General features: G+C 57.2%; 2 protein-coding genes across 4 annotated transcripts in view; one reads left to right on the top strand and one right to left on the bottom strand.

The window, feature by feature from the left end:
- Positions 1–442: 442 nt before the first annotated feature.
- On the top strand, positions 443–15,174 carry GRIN2C (glutamate ionotropic receptor NMDA type subunit 2C). Its single transcript, XM_061455497.1, has 13 exons — positions 443–962; positions 4,893–5,316; positions 6,986–7,581; positions 7,997–8,111; positions 8,785–8,996; positions 9,088–9,256; positions 9,599–9,752; positions 10,952–11,077; positions 11,155–11,384; positions 11,562–11,722; positions 12,208–12,395; positions 12,910–13,142; positions 13,499–15,174. Exons 2-13 carry the CDS (start codon positions 4,909–4,911, stop codon positions 14,837–14,839), a joined length of 3,933 nt encoding a protein of 1,310 aa, XP_061311481.1. The 5' UTR covers positions 443–962; positions 4,893–4,908; the 3' UTR covers positions 14,840–15,174.
- Positions 15,175–18,540: 3,366 nt separating this feature from the next.
- Positions 18,541–26,456, bottom strand: part of TMEM104 (transmembrane protein 104) — a 43,892-nt gene continuing 35,976 nt past the window's right edge. For all 3 annotated transcript variants that reach the window (XM_061455498.1, XM_061455499.1, XM_061455500.1), the window contains one exon: positions 18,541–21,814. In XM_061455498.1, coding sequence (XP_061311482.1) covers positions 21,054–21,814 — 761 coding nt within the window. In that variant the 3' untranslated portion in view covers positions 18,541–21,053. The remainder of the gene's footprint in view (positions 21,815–26,456) is intronic.

Raw genomic sequence — 26,456 nt, 5'->3', positions numbered from 1 at the left:
TGGGCACCCAGCTGGGGGCAAGGGGACCCCAGGAAGGCCCCTGCCCATTTCCCCGCCTGCCTTTCTGGATCTCTCCCTTCTCCCCCCCAGTCTGGCTTGCTCTAAACCAGTGCTGTGGGATCAGCTGATGCTTTAATACTGGCCCTGGTGACAGCTGGAGGATGCTGCTGTCTGCGGGGGCTTTGCCCCGTGTCACCCCCCTTCTCGCTGTTACCGATGGGGACCCTGGGGCTGCCCTACACTGAAAGGGGGGCAGCGGGGCTGCCCAGTCCCCATGGGTTCAGTTAGCAAAGGGCTGGAATATACCCGGGGGGGGGGGTGTGGGGTGTGAGTCCAACCGCAGCCGCTTGCGCTCCTCCAGCTCTTCGTTGGGCTGGGGGGGCTGTGCCGTTACGCGGTGGGTTTCGAGCAGGAGGGCGAGGGAAGGGGTGGGTTTATTGTCCCCCGCCCTCCCCAGCGCTGGGTGCCGGGGGAGGCGGGCAGGGAGGCTCTGCCCGTCCCCCTGTCGTTCCCCCGCCGTCCCCTCCCCGGGGCTGGCGGCCAGCCCCGAAGTTGCGGCGAAGCGGGAGGACGCGCGTCCTGTCCTTCCCCCGGCCCGCAGCCAGCCCCGCCGGTACCGGGGCTGGGGGGGACGGACATGGCTGCCGGGGCCCAGCGGCCGCCGAGACACCTGCTGCCACCGGGCCCCCCCCCGTGCGCACCCGCTCCGCTCCCTCCTTCCCTCGCTCCCGTCCCTACCTCCAGCCGCCGCTGCAGAGCCGCCGCCGCCGCCGCCGCCGCCGCCAAGGACGAGCCGGGACCGACGGCGGCCGCTGGACCCCCCCCGCAGCCGCGGCGGGGCCCGACCGTGCCCCCGGGGGCTGCCCCGGAGGAGGAGAGCGCTGGGAAGAGCAGAGCCCGCGGTGGGACGCGCAGCCCCGCCGGAGCCGCGGGGGATGTAGGCACCGAGCAGCGGCGGTCCCGTAAGTACCGGGCCCCCCGACGGGCTCTGCCGCCGCCCCGGCACCACCGCCAGTAACTTTTAGGGACGGGGTAGGGGGTTCTGGGGGGGGGGGGGGGGGGGTCTCCTGGCTGCTTCCCTCTCCCTCAGCCTCCTCCTGCATCCCCATCCCCGCGAGCTCCCGCTCCCCGTCCGGGCAGGGGATGGGGATGAGCCTTAATTCTCTGGGCTCTGAACTGGGGAGGGTTTTGGGGGGGTGGGAGGCAGGAAAAAGAGGGGAGACCCCTCTGGGTGCCACCAGCCCTGTGTCCCCCCCCCTCCACCTTGCGTAACCCAGCGGCAGGCAGGACACTTGGCGTTTATTTTCGGTTAATCCATATTCGACCTTTCTAAGCTGCGTTTCGGTGCGTGCGTGTGCGGGGCCCTCGCCCCAGCCCGCAGCCCCCAGCCCGCAACTGTTGCTGTCGGAGGCGCGGGCGAGGAAGAGGAGGGCGATGCTGGGTGGTGGCAGATGAAGGTTGAAAGGAGACGGTGTTTGCCGGGGGCTGTGAGTGCTTCTCCCTCCCGAGTCATCCCCCCTGCGTGGAGACAGGGATGGCGACGAGTTGGCTTTGGAGGGGTGGGGGGGCTGTTGGTGCTTTTCCTCCTTTTTGGGAGCTCCATCGGGGTGTCCTTGCTCCACAGGGGTGTCCCCATCGGGTCAATGACGAGCCCTGGCACAACCCTGTGTTCCTCCTGGTGCTCCCTGTCCTCCTCACACGGTTCCCGTCACATTTGGGTTTGCTCCATCCATCGGCAGCAGCTCCCCCTCCCCTGGCGCAGGCTGCGCCTTCCCTGTGGCTTCAGGCTCAGAGGCTGTTTTGGGGGATAAGGTTTCTCTTTCTGGAAGGGTATTTTGCATTTTGGGATGTTTTCACTTCCTTTCCTGAGGTCAAAATATCTGCATGAGCTCTCTCCCTCTCAGAGCAGGGGAGAGAGGTATGGGTTGTTTGGTGGATGGATGGATGGATGGATGGATGGATGGATGGATGGATGGATGGATGGATGGAAAAAGGAGGCTTAACATTAAGAGCAAACTTTCCCTGTTGCATTAAAATGTCGTTTCAGAGGGTGATAGGAGGTAAGGGCTGGATCAGTGCTTTAAGAAGGAGGTTTCTGTGAGTGGTCCATCAGGTGAAGCTGTGCCTAGGAAAGGGGTTAAGCTGCTCAAAACTGCCTCGATGCAACAAAACCCAAGTGCCAAAGCCATGGAGCAGCCCTGGGGGTCTCTTCTGGTGCCTGGGGAGGCTTTTGGGAGGCAGCATTGCCCAGGGCCACCTTCCTCCTGCTCCAGCCTGTCCGCTGTCCCTTGGCCTGGCTGGAAACCCTCCCTTTTGGGAAGGCCTTTTCCCAAATTCCGCAGTGCTTGCTGCAAGGGGTTGGATTTTGTTTAAAGTCCATGGGGGCTTTGCTGCCTTGTGCTGAGCCTAGGAGCTCTGGTAGTAACGCAGGGATGGGCTCGGTTCCTCCTTTGCCATCACCACTTACCTGCCATTTGCCTTCTGTGCCCTCGCCCCCCAAAACCCCACATTTCCCTGCACCCCTCTAGCTTGTTCTGGGAAAAATCCATGCTGGAAGCGCAGAGTTGGCTCGGCTGGAGGAGCCGTCTGCTCTTTGCATCCCAAATCCAGCCATATTGGAGCAGCCCTGGCTCTGACCCGTGCATGGAGCCCCTGCCAGCTGCGGGCTCACTGGCCCCAAACCCCTCCATCCTCCTCTGGCTGCAGCAAGCAGCTCAGCTCTGGCCGGTGGCATCGGATTCCTGGGAAAGATGGAAATCCATTCCCCTGGTTGTCCCAGCAATGGGATCCCTGAGCGATGGGTTATGCCCATGCCCTCCTGCCGTCACTCTTCCATTGTGAGGGATGGGGATGCTTTCCACCTGCGGCTTGGTCCAGGGGGAAACCAGTTTGCTCAACCCTGTTCCCAGTTGCAGCCAGGAGCAGAGCAGCCCCTTTGGTGGCAGTGGTCAACCCCTCAGGAGGGGTTGTTACTTGGTGCTAGAAGAGGCTCCCCAGTTGAGGAAGAAGAGGATGAAGGCATGGGATGGGTGAAGTGCCACGGCTGGCACAAGTAAACCCGATCAGGGCTCGGAGTATATTTAAACGTCCTTGAGGAGGGCTCAGACTGGCAGAGCTGCCGGGAGAGCAGCTCTGTTTGTTTTGGGTGGCGTGTTGCTCCCCTTCCTCTCTGCTCGGGTATGGCTGATGCCGGATTCCCGATGAATTATTTATCACGGGACTAAAAATACTTGGGAATTCGCAACGAGGAGCAGGCGGCGCGGGCCGCCGTGCCACTGAGCTGGCCGTGCCGGAGCGTGGGACGCTGCCAGCATGGCATGACTCACCCGCCACCCGCTCCAGCCAAGGGAGATGGCTGTGGCCATCGCTGTGGCCTCGTGGCTCCTGCGGCTCGGCCAGCTGTGGTATGGGGCAGTGAGGGGGATGCAGCCAGGCAGCGTGAACCCCCCCTGGGTGCTGGTGGGTGCTGGGGGCCGATGAGCCCCTGCTGAAACCTGTGTGGTTGAATGAGGTGCTGCCTGGTGAGCGCTGGTGCCTGGTTGGGTGCCTGAGCCCTTGTGGTACCCATCGGATACAAAAGGGGGACATGGGGGCTTGTGTCCCCTGTCTTTGCAGAGGGACGGCCCTGGTGCTCAGATCTACGCCTTGCAGAGCTCTCTTGCAGGGTGCCCAGTCCTTGGGTTTATTTCTTGCATTTTTAGTCCAACATGCTGGCACAGTGCGCTGAGGGGATGTCCGTCACTGCGGCATGGATCAGTGCTGGGGTGCAGGTCCCTGGGGCATCCCAGAGCCCCAAACCATCTGGGACTTGGTAAGGGGCTCCTCTGGCCGTACCGAGGATGTGTTAAGCAACAGCAGCTTCTAATTGCAAGTGACGTTTCTGAGCACCAGCTGGCATCTTGCTGCATGGATGTTGCTGGTGCCACCGCAGAGGGCTGCTTATCCCTGTCCCCACTGCTCAGCATGGCACTGGGGTGCTGGCTTTTGGGGACAGTGGGGCTCAGAGGGACTTGGATGCTCCTGGCTGCAGGTCTCACTGTGGGTTGGTTTTGCTGTTGGGCTCTGACAAGGGATGAGCTCCAGCACAGGGATGCATTACTGTGAGCAGGGATGTGTCACCCACCGCTGTGACTATCACCCACCTGCAGCTGGCAGCCACAGTCAGTGAGGAATTAGGGACCTGGTGGGGGGGGGACATGACCAAACACCCCCTCAGAGCCTGGCTCTGGGGGCCGCCAGCACAGATGCAGTGTGGTTGGTGTCCCAGGTGGGCAGGCACCAGGACAAATATAGTCAAGAAGAGGGAAAAGCAGCAGGATAGTGTCTGAAGGGGGAGACTTGGGAGATAAGGGGCCAGGTGGGCAGTTAGGCTGGGATTTGGGACTGGAGCAGGGTGATGGGCAGGGGACAGGCAGAGGACTGGCTGCCTCGCTGACTGTGGTTTGCAAAACCCCAACATGGGGGTTGCAAAACTGAAACATCTCTCAAGGGCAAAGCCTTTAAATATTGAAAGTGGCTGTGAGCTGTGGAGAGAGGCACAGGGAGCTGCGAGCTCCTCCTGTCACCTCTCGCTGCTGTCTCCATCCCTGGCTGAAGGGGCGATAAAGAGCATTGCAGCAAGTGGTGGCTTTTGGAGAGGGTGATGGCACTGGGAGGGGGACGGTGGTGGTGGGATGGGGAAGAGGTGGTGGGTAGGGAGGAGCAGCTGGGAAGGGTTGGTACTTGGTGGTAGCGGTGGGTACAACCCTGTGGTCATTCCTCCACCACATCCAGCCTCCAAAGGATGAGGGTCCCCCTTTCGTCCTGCTTCTGCCCCGGGTGCCGGGGAGGGCTGGGGTGAGCAGGGTGCTGGTGGGCATCCGGATGTAAGGGGCTGTGTCCCATCCCGGCAGGGACGCGGTGGTGGACATGGGCAGAGGGCCGGCGCACGCTCTGCTACTGTCCATGGTGCTGGGCTGCTCGGCTGCCTTCTCGGACCTCCTGCTGCCGGGCCTCGAGGAGCCGGTGGTCAACGTGGCCGTGGTGTTTGGGGGCACCTCCTACCCCCTGCACATTCGCACCCGCCTGAGTCCCCAGAGCTTCCTGGACATGCCCCTGGAGATCCACCCCATCACCGTCATCGTCAACAACACCAACCCCAGCAGCCTCCTCACCCAGATCTGCGACATCCTCACCAGACACAAGATCCACGGCATCGTCTTTGAGGACAACGTCGGCACGGAGGCTGTGGCCCAGATCCTGGACTTCATCTCCTCCCAGACCCAGGTCCCCGTCATCAGCATCAGCGGGGGGTCTGCTGTGGTCCTGACCCCCAAGGTGAGGCATCTGCTGTGGGTTGCTTGTGCTGTGGGGCGAGAGAAATGGGTGATTAGAGAGGGGTGGATGTGGGATGTGAGATGCTGGAGGCAGAGGAGCTGCTGGGCTGCATCGTGAGGGCTCACAGGCAGGATCAGGCAGTGGCTGCAGCAGCGTGGTGGGACATGGGGGAGACTTCAAAGAGGGGCCCAATTGATGGGACATGGGAGAGAACTTCAGTGCCCTGTGGAGGGGCCTTCCCTGGTGTCCTGCTTCCCATCCCCTCCTGCTGTGCACACCATGGTTATGGCACTGGGGCTGCCAGGGCAGTGGCAGGGTTGGCACATCCCCATCCTCCTCCTTCCCCACATCACTGGGGTTGGATCCAGCCCTGCAGTGGCTGGGCTGGTGGCATGGAGAAGCCTCTCTCAGCTTCGGTGCCCATCTCAGGCACCCCACAGGCCCAAGCAGGATCTTTGGCTTCTCTGCTGCCTGCTGGCATCAGACACTGTCACTGTCACCTGCCTGCTGGGAGGTGTTGGTGGCAGCGAGAGCTGGAGGGCAGGCAGCGATGGTCTGTGACACAGCTCTCCTGGGGAGGGGATTTGGGTTATATCCTCTTGGTTGCTCCTCTTACCCTCGGCACTGGAGGGGTCCTGGTGCTGGTTCCTTCCATGGCAGCAGCCCCTGGGCTGGAGATTCTGCTTCTCCTTAGGGCACTGGGTTTATGCTCTGATGGCGCAGAGGTTTTGGGGTCTGAACCCCCTTCCTGCACTGCCTGGTGCTCCTAGGCCAGCCTGAGATGCTGCTCATTGTGGCTGGGTGGCAGCTGGGTGCAGGGGACTAAGGTGGGTGCAATGGACCTGGGTAGGTGCAGCAGGCTTGGGTGAATGCGATGGGTTGAGGTGGGTGCAGTGGACCCAAGTGAAGCCCCAAGCAATGGAAAAATAGCCATGGTTTTGCTGAGGTCTGGATGCTTTCCAGCAGCTTTCTCCAGGGTTTGGGTATTTTGGGGTCAGTGGAGGGACCTGTCTGAAGGCTCAACCTCCTCCTCCTCTTCCCATGGATCTGAGGTCTCCAGCATCTCCCATTCCCATGTGGTGGAACCACCATCCCCATTGGGAAAACTACTTCTCTGGAGATGGGGGGGGGGGGGGTCTGAGCGGTGGAACCCCACTGCCTGCACACGACCTTCTGCAAATGCCGCTCACTGAATCATTTAAGACAGAATCAGATCAATTAAGATTTGCTAATGAGAGGCCAGATGGTGGGGGAGGTGGGGTGGGAGGGAAGGAGCCTCATAGGCTCTGGTAGCAAGCAGTGAGTTGGAACTGTGATGGGGTTTACACTCCTGGCAGAGGCTTTGCCCCCCTCCCTCCACTGGTTTAAGGAGAAGTTGCTGGTCTCCTTTGGAGGATGGATGAGGTTTTGGTTGACAGAGATGAAGGAGAGGTCATAGGGCTTGTTCCTTTCCATGGGATGCAGTTCCTTGGATCAATCCCATTCTGGGTGTCTCCAGCCCATGGACCATGCCAGTTCATGGCTCCCTCAAACCCTTCATGATGGCAAATTCAAGGTAGCTTGCATAGGTGCAAGAGACCCTGGACCATGGTTTCCATGGAGAAAATGGGCCTGGACTATGGTCCATGGACCTGAACCATGGAGCAGCTCTTGACCCCTCCTCCTGCAGGAGCCCGGCTCGGCATTCCTTCAGTTGGGTGTCTCCATCGAGCAGCAGATCCAGGTGATCTTCAAGGTGCTGGAGGAATACGACTGGGGCTCCTTTGCCGTCATCACCAGCCTCTACCCAGGCTACAACATCTTCCTGGAAGTCATCCGCTCCTTCACGGAAGCCAGCTACTTCGGCTGGGAGCTGCAGGAGGTGCTCACCTTCGAGATGAGCCAGGAGCGGAGCAGCTCCAGGACGCAGCGGCTCCTGCGCCAGGTCGATGCCCAGGTCCTCATCGTCTACTGCTCTCGAGAGGAGGCCGAGTACCTCTTCACCATGGCGGAGCAAGCCGGGCTCGTGGGGCCAGGCTATGTCTGGATCGTGCCCAGCTTGGCAGTGGGCAACATGGAGGTGCCGCCCACCTCCTTCCCCGTTGGCCTCATCAGCGTGGTGACGGAGAGCTGGAAGCTGAGCCTGCGGCAGAAGGTGCGGGATGGGGTGGCCATCATTGCCATGGGGGCTGCCAGCTTCTTCCGGGCCCATGGCTACCTCCCGGCAGTGGGACGGGACTGCCGGGCTCCTGCCGGGACCACAGCCACCAACAACAGCTTCTACCAGTAAGGCTTGGGACACACTGGGATGAGTGGGGAATGGGGAAATGGAAGGAGAAGGGGAGGAGGAGGATGGAGCTGGTGGGCAGGGGGATGATGATGCTCACTGTGAGCTGGTGGCGCACACCCCTTGGCTGGTTTTCCCTTGCCTTTTCCCGTGCTCCTCTGTCCTCCAGGAGCTATGGGGATCTGAGAGGGGGTTCACAGCTCTGCTCTGCAGTGCAGATGTGGCACCTCAGGGCTAATCTGTCCAACCTCAACCCTACAGTGATCCATCCTTGGTGCCTCCTTGCTGGCAGGGCTTTCTCCAGCTCCCCGCTGCCTCTTTCACAGGGGCTAAACCTGGTTCCCAGCTCTCAGCCCCATGTCTCTAGGTGGGACCCATGGCAATCAGGGGCTTATTGGCTCTGTGTCTCACCAGGCACCTCCTCAACGTGACATGGGAGCACAGGGACTTCTCCTTCAATGAAGGCGGCTACTTGGTCAGGCCCACCATGGTGGTGATCTCGCTCAACCAGCACCGGCTCTGGGAGATGGTAGGAGCCCAGCCCCCCCAGCATGGGCACATCATTTGGGGTGGCCGGGCAGCATGAACCTGGGGCCATGCACAGGCTGGGATCCGAATATGGGACAGGTTATCCAATGCAAAACCCGTGGCTGGTACCCATGGTGGCATGGTGGGGGTTGTGACACTAAAGCTCCATCAAGAACTGGGGATTTTGCCTGCAGTTTGGCTGGAAAGTTCCAGAAGAGGCCAAAATGCAGCTGCCCACCTCTGGAAAGCAGCAGCCAAACACCTCGACCTGAAACAAGCTGTGCAGAGAGGGGTTTATTCCTAGTTTAAAAGTATTTTGGGTGAAAATCGGGCAGGTTTGTGCTCACCTAAGCCTGGTACTTGGGGGCCAAGGAGAAACAGCTCACCCCATGGTCAGTGATTGTGTGGGGGGAGGGATGCTGAGCTGGGTCTCACCATGGTGTTCAAAAACCATGTAGATGAGGCCCTTAGTGACATGAGTTAGTGGTGGCCTTGGCAGTGATGGGGTAATGGTTGGGCTTGATGATCTCAAAGGTCTTTTCCAACTTGGTTGATTCTATGGCTGAACCTAATGGAGTGCCAGGACAAATGAGCCTCAAAAGCATGGGGAGGATGGACACGGAACCTTGTATGACCCCCATAGCCCCTCACCAGGGTGATGTGCACTCTCCCAGGTGGGCAAGTGGGAGAAAGGCATCATCCACATGAAGTACCCGGTGTGGCCCCGCTACGGCTCCTTCCTGCAGCCCGTGGTTGATAACCGCCACCTCACGGTGGCCACGCTGGAGGAGAGACCCTTTGTCATAGTGGAGAACACGGACCCCAGCACCGGGGTCTGCGTGCGCAACACCGTGCCGTGCCGCAAGCAGACCAACTCCTCCCAGAGGTGAGCAGTGAGGACGGAGCTCCCTGTCGCGTCCATGGGGGCACTGAGCTTCTTTGGTTGGTCCGATCCGTCTCTCCTGGTGTGGTTTCAGTGGTGATGGCCTTGTGGATCCCTACACCAAGCTGTGCTGCAAGGGCTTCTGTATCGACATCCTGAAGAAGCTGGCCAAGACGGTGAAGTTCTCCTACGACCTCTATCTAGTGACCAACGGCAAACACGGCAAGATCGTCCGCGGGGTCTGGAACGGCATGATTGGTGAGGTAGGGGTGGGAATAGCTTGGAACCCACCTTCGGCCTCTCTGGGGGGCAACACTCACTTGGGGTTTGCCCTAGTCTTGGGTTTTCCTGATGGAGATGGGGTCAGGGTGTCTGCGGTAGGGCTCTGGGCTCGGGATGAGCTTGTGGGCAAGGCTTTGTGGAGCACATGGGGATGGAGTCAGCTAAACATTGACACTGTGTTTGGGTCACTGGGCAGTTCAGAACCTAATGCATTGTTTTAAAAGACAAAGGTTAAGGCTGGCAATGCTGGAGATGAGGCAACGCCTGATGGGAGGTGGCCTGCGTCCCTCTGCCCGTCCCAAGACCCTCTGCCCCTTCTGCAGGTGTACTACAAGCGCGCGGACATGGCCATCGGCTCCCTCACCATCAACGAGGAGCGCTCCGAGATCGTGGACTTCTCCGTGCCCTTTGTGGAGACCGGCATCAGCGTCATGGTGGCCCGGAGCAACGGCACCGTGTCCCCCTCTGCCTTCCTGGGTGAGCCCCATGTCCCCTTGTCTGTGTGTGTCTCTGTCTGCAGGCTCATCCCATGCCTTCTGAGACATGCAAATTGGAAATATTGCTTCGGTTTAATAACTTTTAAGTAAAAAAAGCTTAAATCAGGAGGGAAGGGGATTATGCTGCTGCCTCTGGGGCTTCCTCCTCCCGTTGCCTGAATAATCCTTTTATTATAGAGGCTGGAATCGGTGGTTTCCTCCCCTTCATTACCTGTGTGCTGGAGGGAGGATGGGGACGTAGGGGAGGCAAGGAGAGGATCTGCTACCTCTGAGCTCTGCTTATGGGGACCCCTTTTGCACCACCGTCACTGGAGCTCGTGGTTAAGGCAGGGGTAGGAAACCAGAGCTCAAAGTTCTATTAAACGAGCTTTCAAAGAGCAAAGCTGCAGCCTGGGAAGGAGGAGACTGGCCAAGGTCGCCACAAAACTCAGCCTCAGTGCTCGAGCAGGGCTTGAGGCTCCCGGCAAGGGCATGGTGGTGGCAGCTTAGCCGCAGCCAGGCTTCTGCATAGGGAGGATGTGGGTACCAGGGATGCTATAGGGCATGGGGCACATCTTCCCCTTCCTGTCCCTCCCCATGCCGACCCTCCCCTTGGAGCAGGGGTCACCTTCATGGAGGGGACACACGGAGCATCCTGCCCCGGGTCAGCAGGGCTGGGGCCCGTGGTTCCCTGCCTCTCCTGCTAATGAGCTGCATCCCCGTCAGGGGAGGCCTCTCCTCCCTGACAGCAAAGGACACGCTGACAAATGGACCTCGGTGGCTGCATGTGGAGGGCTCGGCTGCAGCCCCAGCACTCCTGCTGCACCGTCCCAGCTCATCCCAGGCAGGCAGGGACCTGCTGCCCACCCTCAGCTCCAGCGGGGCTGGTCCCATATGGATGAAACCCATGATCCCATGGGAAACCCTCCTGCTGCTGAACCTGGAGATGGGCAGCTTCTCATTAGCATCTCCCCGCTGCTGAAAGCCTGATTTTCCTTACGCAGGGAAGCATGGCTGCATCCCCACTTCTCACAGCATCCCCCTTCCATCCTGATGCCCTATGGATCTGCTTGGCCACGACACTGCCTTCTTTGAGGAGGGGCAATATTCAGGAGTCCCATTCACCAGGGCAGGCTCTGGGGGTCCCCAGGGGGCTGTGGGGTGTCCTGGGGGGCTGATGGAGTCCTGCTTGCCTTGCAGAGCCGTACAGCCCAGCCGTGTGGGTCATGATGTTCGTGATGTGCCTCACTGTGGTGGCCGTCACCGTCTTCGTGTTTGAGTATTTCAGCCCCGTTGGCTACAACCAGAACCTCACCAGTGGCAAAAGTGAGTTGGGAGAGGTGGGAGATGGGCAGGGGGGCTCATTACCATCGAGGATGACTGCGGTCCCTTTGTCCTTGCAGGGCCTGGAGGTCCCACCTTCACCATCGGCAAGTCAGTGTGGCTGCTGTGGGCTCTGGTCTTCAACAACTCCGTGCCCATTGAGAACCCCAAGGGCACCACCAGCAAGATCATGGTGCTCATCTGGGCCTTCTTCGCCGTCATCTTCCTCGCCAGCTACACCGCCAACCTGGCTGCCTTCATGATCCAGGAGCAGTACATCGACACGGTGTCGGGGCTGAGCGACAGGAAGGTGGGGATGGAATTGGGGTGGAATCGCTGCAAAATAATAGGGTTTTTGGGGTGGAATGAACTTGGGGGCGTGCGCACATCACTGCTGGGCATGGGTTTGTGGATGGCTGTGGGGAAGGGGGACAAGGCAGGGACATGGACACTGTGTGATGCTGCTCTTTGGGGCTCCCCACTGCAGTTTCAGAAGCCGCAGGAGCAGTACCCCCCTTTCCGCTTCGGCACCGTCCCCAACGGCAGCACCGAGAGGAACATCCGCAGCAACTACCCCGACATGCACACCCACATGGTGAAGTACAACCAGCGCTCCGTGGAGGATGCCCTCACCAGCCTCAAAATGGGGTATGGCTCCTCCAAACGGGGTATGGCTCCCAGAGCTAGAATACAGCTCCTTCACATGGAATACAGGACCCCCAAACGAACCAGGCTCCTTGGGATAGGGTATGGTAGTCCCAAATGGGGTAGGGCTTTCTCAGCTGGGGTATAGCCCCCCATAAGTGAAATATGGGCTCCCCAGGATGGGTACAGCTCTCCCAGATGGAGTATAGCTCTGTGTAGCTTCCCTGCATGAGGTATAGGCCCCCCCAAAGAGGGTACAACCCCCTGCAGATGGGTACAGCTTCCTGCAGCTCCCCCCACATGGGATACAGCTGCCCAGGTTGGGTGCTTCTCTCCAAGCTGGGGCAGAGACCCCCAAAGAGGACACAACCCTTCCAGACGGGCCACAGCAATCCCAATGGGGTAGAGCTCCCCCGAAAGAGGCACAGTCCCCCAAAAGGTCTTCCAGCCTTTCCCCCCCCTCACTCTTCCTCCCATTGGTGGTGCAGGAAACTGGATGCCTTCATCTATGATGCGGCGGTGCTCAACTACATGGCGGGCAAGGATGAGGGCTGCAAGCTGGTGACCATCGGCAGCGGGAAGGTGTTTGCCACCACGGGCTATGGCATCGCCCTGCAGAAGGACTCACGTTGGAAGCGGGCCATTGACCTGGCCCTGCTCCAGTTCCTGGGGGACGGTGGGTACCGGGGCGAGATGCTCATTAGCCCCGTCCTCATCATCACCCCAAATCAACCCAGGGACCAGGGCTTTGGTGCCCAGGCCCTGTGCAGCTTCCACAGCTCCTTGGGGGATGCTGCCAAAGGACGTTCTCCACCAGCTACTTTCAGGGGATATTAAACCCAGCAGCGTCTCTCCAGCTGGGTGCGGGGGGGGAACATTCCCTCTGGAGTCCCTCCTCATCCTGCAGATGGCCATGTACTAAAGCAGAGGGTCAGGAGAAGCCTGGGGAGGGGACAGTGTGCGTGGCTGGCTGGCATGGGACAGAGGGCAGAGGAGGATGAGTGACTGGTGGGATGCTCAGGCCAAAGGCAGCAGCAAGGACTAGGTGATAACACCTCCAGGGACTTGGGGATGGCTTTCTCCTTCTCCAGCCATGGTGGGGTGAGAAAGGGCATGGGCTGTGCTTGGGGAGATGATGCCCAGGGATGGGTGTTTTCACCTCTCCCACCACTGTTCACGTCTGGCCCCAGGTGAGACCCAGAAGCTGGAGACGGTTTGGCTGTCTGGGATTTGCCAGAATGAGAAGAACGAGGTGATGAGCAGCAAGCTGGACATTGACAACATGGCCGGGGTGTTCTACATGCTGCTGGTGGCCATGGGGCTGAGCCTGCTGGTCTTTGCTTGGGAGCACCTCGTCTACTGGAAGCTGCGTCACTCTGTCCCCAAGTCCCACAAGCTCGACTTCCTCTTGGCCATCAGCAGGGTGAGTGATGCTGATGATCTTGAGGGGCCCAAATGTCCTCCTATGAAGTCACAGGGATAAGCATCACCCCTTTGACCCACAGGGGAGGGACTGGAGATGTTTGTGCTGATGTGAGCTCTTGGTTGGGGAGAAAAGGCAGGGTTTGTGGAAAGGGCTTAGCCCTGGGAATGACCCCACATCCGTATCAGTATCCAGGGGGAAAGGAGTGCTGGCGGATGATGTCACCTCCCTGGCAGTGCTGGGGATGCTGAGGAGGGCACATCGGTGCCATCAAGACATCTCAGCACGACGTCTCAGCTCGGCAGGGTTGGTGCATGACCCTGCTGATGTTGGGGTGTCCCTTGTTCTCTCCATAGGGCATCTACAGCTGCTTTAACGGGGTGCAGTCTCTGGTGAGCCCTGGGCGGGCACCCACACCCGATGTCACCGCCAGCTCGGCGCAGGCCAACGTGCTGAAGATGCTGCAGGCGGCCAAGGAGATGGTGTCGACGGCCAGCGTGGGCAGCTCGCTGGAGCACGCCACCCGCACCATCGAGGACTGGAGCAGCCGCAGCGAGCGCCTCCAGACCACCTTCTCCCTGAGGACACCCCAGCTCGTGGTGCAGAACAGCACCAGCACTCACCGGGCCCCTTCCTCTGCCCCTGAGAGGTTGGAGAGAGCCTACGCACCCATGGGTGCTCCCCTGGGGCTGCCGCTGCCGCAGCCCATCCCCGTGGACTCCCGGCTGCCCAGGGAGGAGAAGTGGAGAGGGACGAACAAGCACGTCCCCCGCCTCCTGCACCCCCTGAAGTTTCGGGGGGGCTGTGCAGGGGATGGAGCCCTCCCGGGTGTCCCCCATGTCCCGGTTAAGACATCCCCAAGGGAGGATTTTGGGGAGCAGATGTTGGTGGGGAACCATATCGGGGCTCCCCTGCCGCCCCCTACATCCCCCAGGGACCTCCCACCACCGGACATCTACAGGGAGCACAGGCGGCCATCGGGGCTGCAGAACCCGCCCCGGCTCCAGGGGGACGGGGGCCAGGGGGGCTCGGGGACGCTGCCCTGGCTGCTCTCAGCCGCAGAGAAGAGGCAGGAGCTGGGCAGCCCCTTCCCGCCGCCGTCCTGCCCTCACGGAGCCTTCCCCAAAGCCGCCAGGACTCGCAGAGCCAGGGGCGAGCCGGATGCCGCAGCGATGGAGCGGGAGAAGCCGAACCGGCGGGCGGGCGGGGAGCGGGGTGGGAAGCGGTGCCCGGGGGCTCTGCGCCGCTGCGGGGCTGCTCCCACCTCCCCATGCACCGGCATCCCCGACCTCTTCCCCGAAGCCGAGCCCGGCTCCAACTGCGGCTCCCGCTGCTCGCAGCCCTCGGGCCGGCTGGCACCGCGCTCCCCCGCCGCCAGGCTGCCGTCCTACCGGGAAGCCTGCCGGCAGCCCCCCCGCGCCACCGGCACCTGCATGAACTCCTACCCCAGCCTGCACCGGGGGCACCGCTCGCGGGGGTCCCCCCCACCCCGGGAGCACCCCAGGGTGCCGGTGGGCTGTGGACGGGGCTCGGGGCGCTGGGACGGCGGGTGCCGAGATTGCGGGGGGCGCGGGGGGGAGCCGGCCTTGCTGCGGGCAGCGGGGACCGAGCGGAGGGAGCCGTTGTGCCGCGGGGTGATGAGTCCCTGCGCCGGCGGGGCCTGGCGGCGGGTCTCCAGCCTGGAGTCGGAGGTGTGATGGGGGGACAGGGGGGTGTGCGCACCCCTCTGCCTGCCCTGGGCCCGGGGGGTCCCCATGGGCCAGCCAGCGGCTCCCGGCCGGGGCTCCTGCCTCCCGGGATCCTGCAGCAACGGTAGCGGGATGCTCCAAGCGGCTCGGCGGGTCCCGTGCGCTTTGAGGGGGGGGTCAGAGGAGCCTGGCAGGGGCTGGCACACGCTGGATTGGGCGCTTCCCGCAGGCAGGAATGGCATCGGGGACACTGAACTCATCGCCACCGTGTTGCCGTCATTTGGGTTCATTCAAAGGACTTGAAACACCATTTGCCGGTCATTAAAGAGACATTTTCAGCCGGCTGAGGACCCTTTGTCCATCCTCCAGCGATCACAGAATGGTTTGGGTTGGAAAGGACCTTGAGATCATCCAGTTCCAACCCCCTGCCATGGGCAGGGACACCTCACACTAGACCGTGCCGCCCAAGGCTCCGTTCCCAGGGCTGCCTTTGGCTTTACCCTCTGTCCTGTGCACCTCTTCTTGCTCATGTCCCTTTACTGCTTAGCCCTTGCACAGGCTCATCACGCTGGTGGCAACTGCCCAGAGGGAGCATCAGTCAGTGCTGAGACTGAAGCTAAGCACTGAAGCCGGAGTCACTGCACCCTGCTCAGGTACTGGGGTGCTGGCCACAGATGGCTGTGAGCTCAGGTCAAAGAGTGATGCTCCCGTGGCTGCAAGCCAGCAGCCCAGCAGGGATGTGTGGTTGGGAATGAGGAAGGGAAAACAATTCCTCCCACATTCCCAGGGCTGATGGAGCTGTAAATCAGGCACAGGGGATGAGCTGGGGTTAATTCTTCTCTTGATGTACATGTCTGACACAGCCCTTTCCCTGCTGGGCTGGTGGGAAGCTGTCAGAGCAGGGCAGAGGGTTTGGGGAAGCAGCAGCCTTGGCTTTGCCGAGTGGTACCAGCCCCATCCCAGGGCCATGCCGGGGTGATGCAAAGCTGCTCATGGAGATGCCAGCCCTCATCCTCTCCTCCCAGCTGGTTCAGCATCACCCGCCTGGATGAACATCTCCCCAGCAAGCTGCTCCAAAGCTCCATCATTTCCCCTATTTCAAAGCAGCTCTGGGGTTGCAGCAGCCACCAAGCAGCTGGGGCTGGTGACAACAAGGGGACCATGGCAGGATCTGCTCCAGGACACCCATCCCTGCCCCAGGGATGGCTGCAAAGCCCCAGGGAGGTCAGGAAGGGCCTGGCCACGTGTGAAAGCTTTGGCACCGTGTGTGTGTGTCCATCCATCTGTCTGGGGTTAAATCCAGCCCGTTCCCTCCCCATCCCCCAGCCTGGCTCCATCACACGCGGGTGCTGGCACTTTAATTCCTTTATTTATCATTGAAATTGTCTCTTAATTGCTTTGGCAGCCCCTCTGCAGCCTCGCGCCGAGGAGAGAGGGGCTGGTGTATAAATAAAGGAAAGAAACAAGTAACCCTGGCTGAAAGCAAGGGAATGGATCCTTGCACGGCTGCCCCAGGGAATGGCACCCATTTACCTGGGGCAGATCTGCCTATCTGGGTGCCTGGATGCCCCCAGGGGGGTGACAGACTGGTCCCCAGGAGGCTTTAATGTGGCCTAGGGAGCTTTTACCCCCCAAAACCTGAGGCTTTCTGACCCAAGGACACCAGTACATACAGCTGCACCTTTGGGGTCAAGCCTGAGACAGTGTTGGGGCTGGGAGAACAAAAGAGAGCTGAAAAGGGAGGGAAGAAATATATATATATGTGTATACATATATATATATATATAATTCCCAACCCACACTTTAAATTAATTAGTGATGTCCCCAGTGACTCAGCAGAGGCCAAATGGTTTTTGCCTCATGTTTTATTGAAGGGCTTTGCTGCAGGAAGCTGGGGGCAGTGAGGGACAGGGGACATGGGGGTGCTGGGGATGCTCCATGGGGATGGGTGTCAGCACCCACTGTAAGGCCAGGGCTGTCCTGGGTGTCCCTGTCCCCAGCTGCCAGGGTGGCATCTGCATAATCATCTTTACATGATAAAGGGGATGGAATACAGCAGTTTTCTCCCATTCCCGAGTGATAATCACTGTTGGGAATGGAGCTCAATGGGGCACAGGGGAATGAGCATCCCAGTGTGGGTGGGAGCTGCATCACTCCCCTATGGACCAAGGAAGGGCTGAGCTGCTCCTGCAGCATCCCCTCACCCCAGGGATGAATCCGCAAGGAAGCAGCAGCCTGGAAACACCCTCTGACCAGGCTTTCCAAAGCAGGGGCTGGGTAGTTTAGTGCTTAACAGGCACTGAGGGATATTTCTTTTGGGTGAAATTGTCTAATCAATCACTTTTTAATCCAGCAGCTCCAGCACTGGGGCCGCCCTGGGATGCTGCTGGTTACGTGCATAGGGAAATACAGTCAGCTCAATGCTGGCCACTGCTGCGGGGCTCAGCCCTGCCTGGGGACACAGGCAATGTCCCTCCATCTGCCAACAGCCTCTGCAGCTTCAGCACCTCCATGGCATGGATTGTTTTCACTGCCCTCATTGCTCAGCATCATAGCATCATCATAGAATGGTTTGGGTTGGAAGGGATCCTCAAAGCTCATCTGGTCCCAGTGAGCAGGGACATCTTCAACTAGATGAGGCGGCCCAGAACCACATCACGACATCCATCTGCTGAGCAAAGGGGGGGACAAGGCAGGCCAGCATGATCAGCCATGGGGAAGAGGATTTCAATGGCAAGGAATCCTATGGGGAGATGGTGGCTTGGGCGAGGGCATGTAGAGGTGGTTAAATCGCAAAGGGCCAGGGAAGTGCAATAAGGGGCCAGCAGATGCTGATAGCTTCTGGGCTCAGGACCTGACTGCCCAAACCCACGTTGGGAAAGGTGGGGAGCATCTTCCTATAAACTTATAAAGAGCAAACCGCCCCGAATTGACACACAGCCCCTTGGTGATGCCCAGCCCTTGTCCAACCCTGCCTGTCAGGCTCCATGGTTGCATTTTTCCTTCCCTGGCCATTGCTCTTCCAAATCCATCCCCGATAACCAGTTTGGTCTCAGATTTACAGCCCAAGCCCCGCGATCCTCTGCTGCTTGTGAGGTCCTTTGAGAGAATCACAGCAGAAAGTGTTTATTTCCACCATAAAGCCCTGGTTTAATATTTTACCATAAATCACACTGCGCTTTATGGTGATAATAAATTTGTTGGCAGAAAACTGCCTTTTGCAGCCCGAGGCAGTGGAGCGATTCAATTTGTTAGGGTTTAAGTGTAAGGAGCCGTAATTGAGAAGGGGAAAGTACAGATGTTTTAATTGAGTTTGCAGCTACCACCCAGAGTTGCAGGAGGCTAATAGAGAAGAGGCGAGGGTCTCCATTAGCCTCTCTGCTTGTCATTTCCCCTTGGCCTGCAGCACCATCCGTCACGGCTGCTCACTCTGGGAATAGCTGCTCAGTGCATGCACCAGAGAAGGAAAGGGGTGGGAAAAGCATCCAGACGAAACCAGATGTATAATGCACGTTTTATTGGGTTTAATCCCATTTTTGAAGAACTAATTACAGTCAGGACAAGCATCACGTGAGACTCGGTGATAATCGAGTGTTAGCGTTGATAATGGCCAAATAAAACCACACTTTCATGATGGGGGAGAAGGGGGAGCTCCTGCCCTGCGCCGAGGTCACCCAGTGTCCCCCTGGACAGCGCTGGCTCTGCTGAGCCATCCCCTTCCCTCTTTCTCCAGTCATTTTTAAGGCATTGCTATGTCACATCTGATATGAAGAATGGTCTCTCTGCCACAGAGCTTCTTTCCCTTCATCGCCCCAATTCCTTGGATATATTTGTGCAAGGACAGCGGGTTATTTGTTTAAGAAAGCACTGGTGCTCGTGAGGACCAGACTCCTCACTAAGGTACAACGGCAAGGGCTGGGAGCAGGATGTGAGCCCTCACCGTGCCACTGCATCCAAAACCTGGATTCAAGCAGTTCTTAGAGGTAAGGCCCCTTAGAAATCCCTGCCACCACCGTGCTGAGAAGGAGAGGGTGTCACCCAGGCTAGTAAGCAAAGGCACATCTTTAACATGAAGAGATGCAGGAGAGAGGGTGGATTTGCTGTCTACCTCCTCCTACCCCAGGCAATGCAGCCTGATAATAGAGGGACAGGAAGGGAGGGAGACCAAGGCGAAGGGAGGATGAGAGATGAAATAACAGAGCACAGCCCCATTCCCTGGCTGGCAATGAAATGTGGAGGGAAGAGACTGCGATGGGAGCTTGCAGGGATGAAGGCAAAGCCAAGTGCCTCGCAAAGCCTCAGCCCCCCCCCCATCACCCACATCTGTGCCCTCCTGCAGCCTCGCCAGCTCTCCAAAGGCTCATTTCATCAGCACTACATTCCTCTCAGCTGCCTGGCAGGTGCCTCCCAGCAATGCTGCCCCATGGATCTGCTCTCCAGCCTCCTTCTTCCTGAGATACCATCACCAGCTACCTGGAAATAACTTGTTCACTTGGCACTGAAGATGCCCCAGCAGCTTCCCCGGAGCACTTGGGGATGTTTAAAGTCGCTGCCAATGCTTAGGATCAAGCTGGAGAGGAGGCAAACAGTCCCCCAGGATCCTCTCCAAGCAGCTCAGCAAGGACACAGTAGCGGTGCTCAGGCTCAAGAGGTGCAGGGTTTTGCTTTAAAAGCCATGAAGTGTTTTTATACAGCTCCAGGTACTTGCATATTCCCACAGGAGGAGCACTTCAGGTCATATGGAAACCAGAAAGTCCTACTTGAAAACAGAGCTTGATTAAAAAGAGCTGCAGTTCAAAGCTTGCTTTAGCGAGTGGAGACACTTAATACTGCAGCAAGTGCAGAGGGCAAGAGGATCTAACATAAGCGACATGCACCTGGCTTTGAACCTGCTTTAATAAGGGGGGGGGGGGCTTAAAGTATTTCAGGTGGAAACTTCTTTTGAAGTTCTTCCTTTTATTAGGAAAGCCCAAAGATCTTTGCCCAAGGGCCCCAGAGCACAGCACCCAGGGCTGTGTCACTGAGCTCTGTTAGAGTTACTTAAGAGCAGACACTTACCTAAAGCACTGGCTGCTGTAGGTAACAGGCAGCCCAGTTCTCAGAGGAGCTGAACAAGACCAGCCCAAAGCCCTTAGCCCTGTGTTGAAGGAAAAGAAAGGGGATTCAAGCCCAGTTCCAGCAGGGTTTCAGCATCTGGGATCTGTGCTCCTGCAGGCTGGAGGCACTGCCGCTGCCTCCTGGCACCAGCCCATTCTCTTGAGTTAACACCCACCTTGTTTCAAGGCTAATTACCCAGCACAGGAGGCTGGAAACGCATCAGTGTGCACAGCCAGAGCCCCTGCAGGCCTCACACGTGTCCAGACTGGGTAATTAGCCACAGGAACTCCAGCCCGCAGGAATCCTGACCACTGGAGGTAGGGGCTGGCTGGTCCTACCAGCTCCGTGCAAGGGGTCTGCATACAGGAGCTGAGGGAAGCAAGGCTGCAGTTTCCTCTCCAGGGAGGAAAAGCTGTATCCCTGCACGTAGGGGCATTGCTTTGGGGTCCAACTGGGGTTGCCACAGCAGAGAACAGGGTGAGAAGTGTGAATGTAAACTCCTGGGCTTGGGAAACCAGCAAGAGAGCCCAGACCCCAGCAATCCATGGTGCACAAACCGGTTAATGCCTCTAGGAAAAGAAAATGTAACAGAAAGCACAATTACTTCCTTCTGAATTAGATCTCCTCCCACCCTCACTTCTCCCATCAACCGGCACAGGAGGTTGGTTTGAAAGAAGAGACTTGGTTCTCCCAAACCTGGGGGGTTCTGCCCAGCACATCCATGCCTCTGGGAGAAGGGACATTGTGCTGATAGGTGCAGTGAGCAGCCAAGGCTGTCTGCTCTCCCGTGTGCCGAGACCTGCAGCACACAGAGAGCTTCAACAGTGATGCTCCAACAGAGCTGAAGGCAGAACTGGCTGGACACTGGTTAATGGTGCAGGCTGCCAAGGGCTCAGCCCCACGGCGTTGAACAGCAGGGTGTGAGAACCAGGACTGTAACAAGGCTGAGTCCACTCCATCCACGCTCCAAATGGAGTGGAGAGAGTCTGTGTTCAGGGCTAACCCTCATCACCAAGCCCACAGCCTGGAAACTTCCCTTCATGATGCCTCTCCCCCATTCCACAGCTGCAGAGGGGGAGCTGAAATGTCTGTGGAGCCTGGGAGGGAGCGTGCTGCTACCCCCACATCAGAGTTTGGACTCACTCAGGACAATGTTTGCAGTCACAAACACAAAGCAAGAGAAGCCCCATATGAGCACAAAGACAATCCAGAAGGTGTGTCGGAAAGGGGAGAGGTGTTTGTTAACTGTCCCACTGCCAAAGACCAGCTGCGTGTCCTTGCGACTGCAGTACGCGAGGAAAGCCGGAATGAGGTACTGGATCCCATTCCCAGCATAAGCTCCTGTGATCCCCACCAAGGACTCCAGATCGTGGGTGCAGAAAGCCACCAGCACTGGGGGAATGAGCGTGATGGCAGGAAAGACAATCCTATCCACCACCCACGGGTAGGTCCCCCCTTCCCTGTGGAAAAGAGTCTTCCAGTTGTTGCGCAGGGTCACTGCGATGATGGGGAAGTTGGTGCTGATGGTGAAGACTGGGAAGAGGCCCAGGAAGTAGCGAATGAAGGCAACGTTGATGATCTCACAGTTGGTGAAGTTGAGCGTGTACATGTCCATGAGGGTGTCGTTGCGGAAGCAGTAAATGGCAGTGAACGACAGGAGGCTGTAGAAAGCCAGGATCAGGATGTAATCGAGCAGCACGAGCTTGTTGACATGCTTCTTCGTGGAGATGGGGGTGATGAGGGATGGCAGAGAGTGCTGGCACATGAAGGAGTAGACGCACACCCCAAAGAGATTGCGGATGCCCGAGAGCTGGGCCACGGATGGGTGACCTTCAGCTTGGCCTCTGCTGATGCGGATGAGAGCCAGAATAATCATGAGGATGAAAGCTGGAGGGAGAGAGAAGGTTTGAGGTCAAGCCCAGGTCTGCACTCCCCATGATCCTCCTCCCACCAGCACCGGCACCAGCTCTCTCTCCTGCTCCACAAGAGCATCTCCTTATCTCTGGGGAAGGCTGTACATCAAAGCCAAGGTACATGGGAATTAATCACCACGTGCTAGTCAGCAGATAGGGAAATGGGCCTTTGGCAGGCATCTCCCTCCAGTCTTCTTCCCACAGAGACTCACCCTCCCACCTGGATAGCAAACAGTTGCTCTGGGCCCTTTGGAAGTGGGACGCTAACAAGTCCATCACCCTCATGGGTCTCGGTCCATAGATGCTTCTGCCAACACACCTTGGCTAAATATCACCATCTGAAAATGGCTTAGAGATGTGTGAGCTTTGACCTCTAAAGGAAGAAAAGATTAAAGCTGGCTGCAGTCAACCCAGTAATACTCTTTAATGTCTGCAACTGGACTAATGCTTCCAAACCCTCACCTATGTACAGAGGCCAATGCAACGGAGCAGCAGCTACCGCCAAGCTTTGCCTGTCCCTGTGCTGTGTCAGGCTTGATAGAGCAAGAACCAGCCACCCGTTTCCCAGGCAGGAGGAACAGGCTGTCTGTAGTTAATCCCAGGGTGCAGAAGCCAGTCTGGAAGGGACTAAAGCAGCACTGAAAGACTGCGATTAAAATTCATCACTTCTAAGGCACCAAGTCTGCCCCTCACTTATGTCAGGAAAAGGCCTAACGACGTTTTACAAAGCTTATCACAGAAAAGCAATGTGCTGTGGACAAAAAGGAATCGAGGAGATTGGTCTAATGCCCTTATTTACTCTGCTGGTGGCAATTTGAGCCAGCAGCAGTTATTGCTCGCCTGTTATCCCTAGCATGGCACATAAAACCAGCAGCAAACTAATTCCGGTGTCACAGAAATCACATCAACCTGGGAAAGATGATCATCAGCTGCTGGAGTTAACAAGGAACAGGGGAACAAACCCTACCTGGCAGGGCAGCAAGCAGCAAGATTTACAGCCTGGTGCTGGCAATGGATGGGCCACTGCGGCTTGCACAGAGCTGTCTCCTGTGCTGGTTTGAGGCATCAGAGCAGAGCTGTGAATTATCAGGTAACAAAAAGAACAGCAAAATGCTGAGATGACTCCTTCTATGGGCAACTTTAATGTCATAAATACAGAGGACTTAAACAGAGCAGCACAGAGCCCACAGGAGGGTGGCCACCGGTGCTGTGAGCCTGGCCATGGGGTTACCAGGACACTGGCTTGCTCTGTGCCAAATGCTGCTCTGCCTGACACAGCTGGGTGGATATGGGAGACCCTGCCAGGGACAGGAGTAGGGAAGATAGCTCCAGACCAGTGTACAGATGCTGCTTCTTCTGTCCCCAGCGAGACCAGATTAACCCAACCTGAACATCGCCTCTCAGCACTCTCCAAAACCCTATTTCTCGTCTCTCAGCAATCCTTTCCTTCCCATAGCAAGCAGCAGCTCTGTGCTGAGCCACACGCTGCATTTCGTCTCACGCTGCCTCAGGAAACTTCTCACTTCCAACTGTCCCCAATGACAGGGCAAGTCTAACAGCTTTCCACTAGTGCTGGGCTGATGACAATACATCTATTCCTTTGTGGTACCACAAGGGCGAAGCCACTTTGGGAGTGCTGAGCTCTATTTACTCCCCCAAGAGCAGTCACAGAGGCTATGGAAAAACATCAGCTCATTGCTCTGGGGCTGTGCAGTTCCCCTCGCCTTCACTCAAGTCAGCAAGTGAGGGGCACTGTGAGCACAGGTACAGTTGTTGTGCCTCCTCTATTGCTCCCTGGAGGGGAGATGCTTGCCAGCGTATGTGTTACAGCAAAACAGCTGGGAAGAACTGTGCTCCAGGTGATGTGACATTGGCTGCACTCCCCGGGGCTGCACAGGCTACAAGGAACAGGAGAAAGTGCCCAGAGCAATCAGAAAACCAGCTTTGGAAATACAAGACAAAATAATGAGACCATTCCTTTTCTTCCCACTTGGGAGACATGGTCATCCTCTGCAGCCCAGTCCTGAGCTGGTCCTGTACCTGGACTAGGTGTAACAGCACAAGTCTTGCACCTCTTCCCCCGCACACAGTAAATCTCTACCTCCTCTGCTCAGCAGAGTGAGGAGTCACCTATTTCCATTTCCCAGACTCACCACTGGCTTAAAGCCCTGCTTTCCACAGCAGCACTAACAGGACCAGTGCAGGGGAAAGTGCAGGCTGGGGCCCTGTCCTCTGAGCATCTCCTAGGTTAGAGACACACAGGCTCTCCTCTGCTCTCTCTGACAGGGAGCACTGAGAGAACAGAATTCCTATGGATTTTTGGCTTAAGCAGCTGGAATTCATAATCTTTCCTTTAACTGGTTCTTTCAGAAATTAAATGTATTAAAGTTACAATGTGTGAAGATCCAATCTAGTGGCAAGTGCCCCTGCCTATGGCAGGGGGTGGAACTGAATGAGCTTTAAGGTCCCTTCTAACCCAAATCATTTTGATTCTATGAATACTAAGATCGAAACTAGCACTGTTTCCAACAAGGCTGTGCTCCCCCTGCACTGGTGCTCTGCATGAGATGCGTGGTGCTGGGTAAACTGGAATCCTCCCCTGCTCAATTCCAGCCTCAGAGAAGACAACAGGAGCCCTGCCCCAATGGTTGTGTTTTCTCTCACTCCCTGCAATAGGGAACCAGAGAGCTGAGACATTTGCATGCCAGATTTATCTGCCTGTCCCTGGGAGGAGACGAGCCCCAAAGTGAAACTCTGAAACCCAGTTATGCCAGGTGATAAATCAAGATGAAAAGAAGATGACAGATGCTGACTGACAGGCAGCTTCAGGCAGACAAGAGGCAGCGCAGGATCCTCAGGCACATGCAAAGCTCCTGTGTGCATCCTCCTCTACCTGGGACAGCAGGCTGAAGGCAGAGTTACACCATGCTCTTTCAAGTCACTTCCAGGTGCCACACTGGCCGGCCCACAGCATTCCTGCACCACAAGGACCCTGGTGAAGTCAGACATGGGTTCATAAAATAAGCCTTGATCTGCTCCTCTACACACATGGCAGGATATAAGCAAGATGCTCAGGGATGAAACACCTTCAGATACCATGACCAATAGGTACAAAGCCAGGTGGACAGCAATGCAACCACGGATTGTTAGTAAGTTACATGAAAATTGTGTTTAAAACCTTTATTTATACCTTTAAACCTTTATACAAGTGCTTAAAGACTGTCGAGGGTTTTGCTGATCCTGATTTTTCACCAGTGCCAGACCCACTCCAAACCCACACACCACAGATGGGCTTAGCAGTCAGCGAGGCACAGGGGACACTGCTGGTCCCATCATCTCTCCTCTAGATGTTTGAGCATCATTTTTACTGAAGGATGTAAGTGAGACTGGAAAGAAAATAGAGAGGGGTACATCATAGAGGAAATGCTGTGATGAATCTCATCACCTACAGACCTCTCCTGTCACTCTTTAAGGAGCAAACACTGGCTCTTCTCACTGACAGTGCAAGCCCTTGGAGGCAGCTACTGCTGCCTGTCCTGCTTGACTCAGGAGATGTTGATTCAGAGATAAGGCAGCTCTGCTCTGGTTCTTGCAGGTGGAAGAAGGATGAATATGGATGAGCACACATCCTAATAAGAACACCTTGGGAAATATGGGAGCCTGGGGATATTAAAGCATACATTTTGGTGAACTTTGATAGAAGCATAATAAGGCTGCACAAGAGCACCGGAGATCATTTAGCCATTTTAAGATTAACTATTGTTTTGCAGAGTCAGAGCTAACACCTTTGTAAATGAGAAAATGCTGGTCTATACCTGAACTTCATCTCTGCAGAAAGGCTATTGCAAGGCAGGAGAGAAGCCCAAGGCTAGAACACATTATTTTCCCCAGTCATGATAGGTTCCTGGAAGAATTGATGCTCAGAATGAATTCCTGGCTTAACCCTCCCTTGCATCCCTGGCAAGGCACTATGGCTTTGAGATGCATGACTTGGTGCCCCACTTCAGTCTCTCTGATGGCATGTGGAAAATAATGGAGAAGATCCTGAACTGAGCCACAGTAGGGAACAGGGAGGAACTTGGAAAGAGGTGGCTTGGCAAGGAGGAAGCAAGCTCAGAGGTGAGGTTCTGCAGGACTGTGGCATTGGATAATGTCTCTATTATCAAAGACAGATGTTGCCTCCCAGGTTCACCAGTGAACTTCAACCTTCAAAGCATTGCTCCCAGTTAAAACAAGGATGGTTTTAATGGCTCTAGAAAGCATCAGGGGAGACATGAACTAGGGATGAGTAAAAGACATACGGAAGAAAACAGAACAAAGGTTATGTGACAAGCACCTTGTATGTTAAGAGACAGAGGAACTGCACCAAACCTCGAGTCACATCTTCTCCAACTCGGTCCCTGCTCTCATTCTTCCTTCCACAAGGCACAACTGGGGAGAACATCCCCAAGGCTTGAGAGGCAGCAGTGAGCACCACAACCATGCTGTATCAGCAGAGCAGCCCAGGCCCGGCTGCTCTCTACCCCCATCCACAGGCATTTGTTTAAGCAGTGGGCTGTGCTGCTGACACGGCCGTGGCAGGGCCATCCATCAGTGTGCCTGATGCTGTGACAGAC

This window comes from Pezoporus flaviventris, unplaced genomic scaffold (genome assembly GCF_033815535.1).
Source record: "Pezoporus flaviventris isolate CSIRO_AGI_PZ_B2104156 unplaced genomic scaffold, CSIRO_AGI_Pfla_v1 ptg000020l, whole genome shotgun sequence".
NCBI lineage: Eukaryota > Metazoa > Chordata > Aves > Psittaciformes > Psittacidae > Pezoporus > Pezoporus flaviventris.
Note: the sequence above shows the minus strand (reverse complement) of the source record. Positions and strands in the feature narration are given on the sequence as shown.